The sequence below is a fragment of the Thrips palmi genome, unplaced genomic scaffold (assembly GCF_012932325.1).
Source record: "Thrips palmi isolate BJ-2018 unplaced genomic scaffold, TpBJ-2018v1 HiC_scaffold_3, whole genome shotgun sequence".
Classification (NCBI taxonomy): domain Eukaryota; kingdom Metazoa; phylum Arthropoda; class Insecta; order Thysanoptera; family Thripidae; genus Thrips; species Thrips palmi.
Window position 1 is genome coordinate 4,379,243 of NW_023144630.1, and position 8,650 is coordinate 4,387,892.

Sequence of the window (8,650 nt, forward strand, 5' to 3'; positions counted from 1 at the left end):
GGCGGTGCGGGCTGGCCCTGCTGGCTGCCAGCATGGCCAGGGCGGCAGCGCGCCAGCCTGCATTATTATCAAGCCCCGTCGCCGCGGTCGCCTCGCCGCCAACATCGCGACTACGACAACAATAAGCACCCCTCACTCCCATTATTCCCATTCCCATCCGACTCCCAGCGGCGGACGCACCCAAGGGTCGTTTCATCGCCGTGCCTCTGTCTGTCTCTGTCGCACTCACGGGGCGTCGGCACTGCCTCCCCATGTGTGGGAGCAGGCAGAGGGAATGACCGCGGGCACGGTGAATATTGAAACACCAAATCAAAAAGATAATGCATTGCTTTATTGCGTGCATTTGAGACGCAGGAAACGCAGTTATTACAATCACACCTGTTTAACATCAGTATTTAAAAGTCCCAACTTCAGAGTAGCACAATGACTGGAGCCGGGTACATATACTGCCGAACACACAGTAATAAACTTTGGGACATTTTGTACCCTGAATTGATCAAGCTGAACTGGACATAACAAATGATATGAAAGCTCATTTCATAAAAATTATAAAACAAAAATGTGAAAATAAGGAAAATGGTGGAAAAAAGAAAGCTTGTTTTCCACAATTATTCTGCCAAACAAAAAGTATTTTCAAATTTGTTGAGTCCTTAATTTGCATTCTAAATTCAGAAACGGTGAACAAAGATCTATTAATAATTTAGAGATGCTCTGTCTAAGAATAATAGGTTACAATAGGAGGAACCTACACATCAGCAGCGCATCAAGATTCTGTATACAAAATAATTAGTCTAGCGAATACAAATCAGTTCATAGCAGCCCACATAAAACAAACACATCAATGTCTACTTAACAAGATTCTGGTGTTTAAAGAGGAACTCAAATTTACAATGAGCCATTTAACAGTCATCCAAACCCTATACTTGGTAGAGTCTTCCAGTGAATTTCTTATAAACAACAACACAACTCAAAATTAATTATTTTCCAAAAAAACTTACATAAAACCTGAAGAGCACTACACATATCCACTTCTGTATTAGTGATACATGACCATGACTCATATGAACATCAAAGTGTCAATGTAATACCAGAAGGGCAAGAAGTAAAAAGAGACAGAACTAACGGCTTTCAGATTTCAAAATTGTGAAAGCTGCAGCACTTCCACATGAATATCACAGATTTCAGAAAGGGCACATTTACAGTGATTTATACTACTTAAAGAACTACTGTAAAAATTCTGAATTTATAATATTGCCATTGATGTCAAAGCTCTTAAATTGTGCAGTCCTGATAAAGCCTTTCAAAATGACATCAGTCTAAATAAAATTATATACAAGCAACTTGACAAGTTTAATTGAAGGTACACAATGCATTTTAAAGTAAAATGCCCTTCTTGAGTAATATGAACAATTTTTTCTTTTCTGCAACAACACAAAATAAACAAAACATTCTTAAAATACATATCAGTACTTATGCTTATGTTTGTGCTTCCGAGGTGGTGGGCTTGGAGATAATGCATGGTGTTTGCTGCGAGGTGGTGGTGAAGGAGAGACAGAATTTCTGCGCCTGGAATTGCGCGGTGACTGTGGTGATAATCCTCTATGTTTTGAGCGCTGTGGTGAAGGGGAACCTCTTCGCTTGAGCCTGGTAGGACTGGGTGAGAGTGGCGAGCCACCTCGACGTTTGCTTCCTGATGTATAGGGAGATCTGCTGGAGCGTCTTTTGCTTCTTGAGCTAAGCGGGCTCCTACTTCTGGACCTGTAAGAACACAAAATGAAATTTAAAAGCCAATCCTGTGAGCATAAAAGGGATGCATAGCAAGTCATGCACTAAAGCAGAAACAAGTCATAACTTACCGGTGTGAGCGCTTGGAGGGACCTGGGCTACCAGACCAACTTCTGGAACGTTTAGATCTTGATCGCGAACCAACCCTTAAAAATAAGAAAGTTGGTTTACATTGGTGATTACAAGAAGGTGAAGGTATACAAAATCTGAATAAAGAGCATAACTCACGAGCTGTCTCGGTAATGGGCATCATCCTCTGGAGATAGACTCCTCCTACTTCTATCTGATCGGTCTTTTTTGTCTCGTTTCTTATCTTTCTTGTCCAGCTTTTCCTCTCGGGCAATTTGAGCTTCCCGCTCAGCCTGATAGGATAATTACCAGTATTGTTTCAATAAAGACAGGAAATGCTTAAGTTTACAAGTGAGTAATTTATAGAGTCTTCAATTGTACCTTGCGCAACAGCTTTCTTCGGTAGTGTTCTACTTGCTGAGAAATATTCCAACCTGACTTAAGAGCTCTCTGCCCCGACTCAAGCTCATCCTGGTATTGCATGGCTTTGACCTCAATATCCCGTAAGCGAGCACGTTTCCCTTCATCTCTAGAACTAAACAAAACAAAAATTATTCATAATTTTTTTGAGCCTTATTGACTAGAAACAATTATATTAGTAATTCTAACAAAACAGGACCCAAACTTACCTTGAGTGCATAGGATTGCTGTCTAATGAATTGTCTTCATTGCTAACACTGTCGTCATCATCAAAATCATATCCATCTGGAAATGAAAATGCAGTTTCAGCATTAAGGGTTTTCTTAAATAGATTAAAAGGACTTTCATCTGGCTTGTCTATCACTTACCTTGATTTTCCAACTGGTCCCACTTGCTTGTCGTCATTGCTTGAGCTTCAACTTGCTCCGGATCAACAGTTTCCCAACGGGATGGAACAAATCCTGCAGGCATCCCTTTCTTGCCACTAGGTCTTCTGTCTTCATCCAGAGGGACACCATCAATATCATCATCCATAGGAATACCATCAATATCATCGCTGTATTCTCCAATGCCTTTCAGAGCACCTTTCAGAAGGGGAACTCCATCAATATCATCCATTCGGTTCAGACGCCCCATAGGGGATAAAGGTGCTCCATCAATGTCTGGATCTGGCTCCACATTATCATCACTTTCTGGATCACTTATCCGAGCAGTGTCACAACTCAGTCCTAAAAATGTGTTTTGCAAAGCAATCAGATAACTGCGAGGATAGACTGCCCACTCTTGCCATGCTTTGAAAACAGTCAGTACTCGCATGCGGAAGCCTTCAGCCTTTAACCTGCTTTCTTGCTTGGTGTATGCAGCATGCATTTCCACCATGATGGGCATTAAACGGCTTTCAAAGGCCTTTCTATAGTATGAAGCGTTATTCACACTGACTCCACAGTTGTGAAGAATATCTGAGATGAGATAAAATCTGGCAATTTTTTTGGCCATAAGTGTTGTTGAATTAGACAAAGATTCTTGAATGCAGTCGCAAATTTCCTCAGCAGAGTCACTGTGCTCTATGCAGAAAACCATGGCTTCAGCAACTTTGATTCTCTCTGGCGAAATATTCCTTAATAGTTCTTCTAGCCTTTCTCGTTGAGAGAGTGACAGTGAACCCTTGCGAGAATCAACTTCATCATATTCAACTAACTCTTCCGGCATTCCTTGAGTATACGGGTTCATTGGAGGTGGTTTCCAAACGGATCCTCCTTTAAACATACGAAACTCTTCTGTTCGCCATTTAGCTTGAAGGTCACCCTGAAGAAGGGAGAATAACTTCCACCGATAATATATGTGCATCGGGTTTTGATTCTCAAATAGGAATCTAAACATGGGATTATTTATCTCCCGATTCATTATCATAGCCTCAAACATAGGGCCTTCTCTAATGACGAATTCAATCATGCGATGAATGAGCATGAGTATGTTCCTTTCGGTAGGTATTACAACTTTCACAACAGCATTATATAGAATTTTATCCAGCACAGCTTTCTGCTCTGGGTCTGTTGGGTAGGGGTCACTGGGTTTAAGTTTTGGAACTTTGTCCCTGTCCCGCCGACTAGGTTGGGCGTTGAAGGGAAGCCCTGAATGGGGAGGCGGTAAAGTAAGCTGCAGCATGGCAGGGGGTATGTAAATAGGATGAGCGGGGATCGGTACACCCTTCCCCCAGCCCAGCTTCATTTCATACTGCATCACATCTTTGCCTACGAAACAAAAACAGGGTTGTCATCAATAATGAAAGGGGACATGTTTCTGATGAAGACGACAACAATGACACAATTCATACCATTTATGTGTTTCAGAGCCCTTTCTCCATCTTTCCTGTTCATGAAGGCTACAAACCCACAATTGCGACCTCTAGCCTTTTCTTCATCTGACCTAGGCCACATTATTTTAATACTTGCTAAGGGACCATATTTTCCAAAAACTTGCATTAGTTGCTGTTCAGTAATCTGATAGAAAGAGAACACAAAACAAGACAAGCAATGAAGGTGACAGGAGCTTTCATTTTTAACATAAACAACAGATCTTGTAGTCCATTACTCATACTCACTTTTGGATTTAAATTTCCCAAGTACAGGTTTGTTGTTGTGGGATCTCCATTATCAAATGATCCAACTAGACAGAAAATATCAAGTTATGGTAAAATTAAAAGGTATTAAAAAACTAAAATAAAGCACATGGTAGATTCTACTTGCTTTTGTTACTTGAGTCCTCGGTTTCATAAATGCTCCCAACAGTTGATTTCACAATGCCCTTATATTTGTGCCTCTCTTCTCGCTCCTCTTGGATTCTAGAATGCATACATTCATGTAAAATGCAGTAAGTTTGCAAATGTAGCAACAATGACATTCATATAGAACGTTAAAAGCCAAGAGGCTAGTACTAACACTTTCAATTCTTCTTTGAAAAGCTCCAGGTTGCTTTTCCTTTTTTCACGTTCTTTCTTTTTCCCAGGCCTTTCAGGTTTGCTCCGGTCTCCCAAGAGACGAGCATATTCTTGTGCCTGATCAGCAGAAGATGACTTCTCCTCTAATCTGGAGGTGGGCTTGTACAGTTTACCTTTCTCCTTGGTATCTTCCTCTGCAGACAACAACAACAACATTAGCAACAGTGCCCATTTATCTACTATATTTGGGTAGCACACAACAAACACACAGAAATGTGACTTACGCCGTTTCCCTGCATCATATGTTCCTGCTTTAACCCAAACTTTGCCACTAGATTTATTGCTTGGGGCATCGTTAAATGTGGCCACAAATTCTTGAAATGCCTAGAACCAATCAAGTGACATTGGGATGATCAAATGTGATAAATATGATAAAGCTACACACATAATTTTAAAAAAAAAAAAAAAACCTTACCTGTGCTGCAGCTTCTTCCTGTTCTTTCTTTCTTTGCTCTTCTTGTTCCTTCTTAGACATAGGCCTTTTCCCCATGGAGCCAATGGAGAAGGCCTTCAGCTTCTGCTCCGCAATGTGCTGTGAAGACAACGATTCAGGTTAAGGAGAACCCACATCAGAAGTGCAGCTACCCAAAGGATTCGTTTTAACATTAAGGGGGAGGGCAAGAACCAATATTGAACATGTACTGGGAAAAAGGGTGAGTAAAATTTGAATGTATAGTCTTGAATATGCAGTAAGATTAATGAAATAGTTACTTAAACAGCAATTAATTGCCTGAGAAAAAGCGTGATTTAAAAAGCTGTTATAAGAAGAATATCTTGAGTTTTAATTCAAAACAATACATATAAAATTCATACAGTCTAAATTTAGAGTTCCAAATGAACCACAAGAGAACCGATTTCGCTGCAATGACAGATAAAATACATTCCATATTTTTCAGAAATTTAACCAAATCGATTTAGAAGTAAGAGAACGGCGTTTCCAAGCTCCAGTAATATCAACAATACACAAACTTACCTTCGCCATTGAGGTTATGTTTCACCGACAGCAATACCGAAAACAAGAGGAGCTTGAAGCCCAAATGGACGTCTGTGAAATTCTTCCGGACACATATAAAACAACCAAGCCAGGTCTTAGCTCCCAATCACAGTGATAAGGGAACTCATTTGCACCTCTTTTCGCTATACAATGAGAGAGATATAAGAACGAACAGAGTCATAACCAAAACATGATTAAAACCGATACCGATAGGCATCAGCCATGTTCACTGCACTCTAACACAGCAGAGGTTTTTTTCAACTTTCTTCTTTTTGTATTCTTTTTGCCCACAGCTGTCGCTTGTTTTCGCGCCAGTCCTTCAAACGAGACGCTCAAGTGTTCCGTTTGAGGGGAGGAACCATAAAAATATCAATTGAAACAAAAGGATTCATGCATTTTTATTTTTAAAGGCAACAAGATAAATATGTACATAGATAAACACCAGGTCTAGGAAAAATTAGTTCTTAGATGATTTATAGACAACTAATGGATGTACACTGATCCTGATCTATTTTAGATTTTAAAATATCAATTTAAACGAAAGGATTCATGCATTTCTTTTTTCAAAGGCAAGAAGATATGTATTTACATAGATAAATGGCTACTATGGGCAAAGCCAAAAGGCCATAAAACAAATTTCTCTCTCTCCCTCTCCCTCTACATACATAGATAAACACGTCTAGGAAAAAAATGAGTTCTTTAATGTGCACTGATCCTGATCTATTTTCGATTCTCAATCTTCATCAGAAGAGGCTAGAGCCCACAAATCCATATCACTAATGTCATCTCCATATCTGTTGCGCAAATAATCATAGTAAGTAAATACAGGGTCACCAAATTCATCATACTCACGATCTTCACCATCTGTATCAGAATCATCATCCAGTATATCAAATGGAGACATTTCGTAACTAAGAGAAAGAACAGCATAGGGTTTTGCAAGTCTCAATGCTTCAAAAGCTGTCTTTAATTCTAAAATAGCCTCTTTACTTTTAACAATGATATCACACATGGTAACCACCCGCACAGAAGGCAGCTCAGATAACTTTTTTATGTGTTGAGCTGTTATGCCTTCGCAAGAGTCAACTAATATTTCCTGCAAATTTGGGAAGTTGGTCATAAGCGAATTCAGAAGATGGTCAGGTAGATTAATGTCAACCAATTTAAAAACAACAACATTTTTGCATTTTTGAGCTAATACATCAACAGTATTAGTAGACACTTCTGACATTAAAGTAGAATTGAACCCACTAGCCGAGCTACCCTTCAAAGTTAGTTTTGAAATGTGGGGCAAAATATTGGAGGACTTAATGCAATCAACTGGAATGTCACGTGGAGTACGAACTTCAATGAAGCTGACTTCAAGTGCATCCAGCTGGCTCATACTCTCAACAAGAGAAATATTTTTTTGAAGTAAGCGACATTTTAAAAGGCCATGGCATTCCTTTAGAGCATCAGCTACATCTTGGCTGATATCTGAATCAAATCCAACTTGTACAAGTTGATCTTTTTTGTTTCTCAGAACATCCAGGATAATATGATCTTGACAAGGCTGATGGTTCATCAATTCAAACTTTCTCAGTGCAGAACAGCCTTGCCCAAGTTGACCTGCATATCCTTGAAAACTCCTTAGATTACGAAAATCAAGGGTAAGGTAATTAAGCTTTGGAGCTTCAGATATTATTTGAAGCAATTCATTTACACCCTCAAAGAAAGTTGCTGCTTTCTTGGAATCTCCACCACCACAAGAAAATTTGATTGAGCGCAATGAAGGAGAAAGCTTTTGAAGCAATTTCATTGTGTAGGGTTGCATCTTTTTAGTGCACTTGGGAAAAGTATAGAAGTTTTTGACAATTGTATTGCCTTCTAGCAGAACCTTGACAACATTTTCTGCACAGGGATAGATTGAATCAACCATACTCAGGTCAACTGTGCGCAGGTATGGAGCCGCTTTGGTCATATTCACAAGATGATTGCCGAGGTTCCATGTAGACTTTGAAATTTCAGACGCTTTTTCCATTAGTCTACTGGGTACAATTGTTAAATCAGCATAGCGCCAGGCATCAGGATGTTTCGATAGTTGATACCATCTCTTGCAAACAAGAGGAACATATGAGACGAGATCAGTTGGGTGCAGAAAGGAGAAAATTGTAGCCACCACATCATCGGGTAGGATCACCGTCAAGTCACTGCAAAAAGGCCAGAGTCAGCAATCGAAGGGTATAAACTAGGACAAAAGCAACAGGCTCAGATTTCATTGCAATGATGGAATAAGACAGTCCTGGGTGTCTTTCCCTGTACTCACCGCTTATCTGGCTTGTCTCTGTCTGATGAGCAAAGGGAAGCACAGCAAGGAGACAGGCGGTCCATGGCCACAGCTTCCGAAGGTAACTTCTGAAAAGGACACGTTTCACATAAATTGACAGGTCACATAGAAAAAAGACGATGAACACACTCAAATGACACTTTCAAATCCAGATTCTGAAGTCGGATTTGCCCGCCAAGGTGGAAACATGCTGGAAGTATGAATGAGTTAGAATGATTGCATGGAACGCACCTGGAGAGGAGTGCAGCTACGTTTGTCAATGAAAGTGACAGCAACGCTGAGGCGACTTCCGCTTCTCGCCTCGCTGGAGTCGCTAATGGAATGACCAGAGATGCCACTGCGTTTGACACTTGACGTTTTCACAGAGTGCGCAGCGCGCAGAAAGTGTTTTTGTTCGCTTTGTTGTCGTTTGCGTTCGATGAAAAATCAAAACTTGGAAAATGTTTTGAGTGCCAAGCTTCTCATACTTCAAGGAACCGGTGCACGAACAGGAATTTGCGCCTCGGCTGGAGTTGGAAGGTCGGCCGCTAGAGGGCGTTCGGATCGAGTCGTGTCAGTG

General features: G+C 40.5%; 2 protein-coding genes across 4 annotated transcripts; both read right to left on the reverse strand.

The window, feature by feature from the left end:
• Positions 1-309: 309 nt before the first annotated feature.
• On the reverse strand, positions 310-6,024 carry LOC117648625 (U2 snRNP-associated SURP motif-containing protein). The gene is made up of 13 exons (XM_034391241.1): positions 5,745-6,024; positions 5,187-5,303; positions 4,996-5,095; positions 4,713-4,905; positions 4,521-4,615; positions 4,376-4,440; positions 4,109-4,274; positions 2,643-4,025; positions 2,484-2,559; positions 2,236-2,389; positions 2,014-2,147; positions 1,857-1,931; positions 310-1,758 (listed from the first exon to the last, which is right to left on the reverse strand). The coding sequence occupies exons 1-13, from the start codon at positions 5,751-5,753 to the stop codon at positions 1,464-1,466; spliced, it is 2,862 nt and encodes a 953-aa protein (XP_034247132.1). The 5' UTR covers positions 5,754-6,024; the 3' UTR covers positions 310-1,463.
• Positions 6,025-6,147: 123 nt separating this feature from the next.
• LOC117648628 lies at positions 6,148-8,535 on the reverse strand. Of its 3 annotated transcripts, XR_004587916.1 has the most exons (4): positions 8,323-8,533; positions 8,071-8,159; positions 6,431-7,954; positions 6,148-6,382 (listed from the first exon to the last, which is right to left on the reverse strand). XR_004587916.1 is itself a non-coding variant. In XM_034391249.1 (3 exons), the coding sequence occupies exons 2-3, from the start codon at positions 8,133-8,135 to the stop codon at positions 6,499-6,501; spliced, it is 1,521 nt and encodes a 506-aa protein (XP_034247140.1). In that variant the 5' UTR covers positions 8,136-8,156; positions 8,323-8,535; the 3' UTR covers positions 6,148-6,498. The 3 variants fall into 3 exon arrangements, 2 of the variants coding, with proteins under 2 accessions (XP_034247140.1, XP_034247138.1); XM_034391249.1 differs by having other exon boundaries at positions 6,148-7,954; positions 8,071-8,156; positions 8,323-8,535; XM_034391247.1 differs by having other exon boundaries at positions 6,148-7,954.
• Between the last annotated feature and the right edge of the window lie 115 nt (positions 8,536-8,650).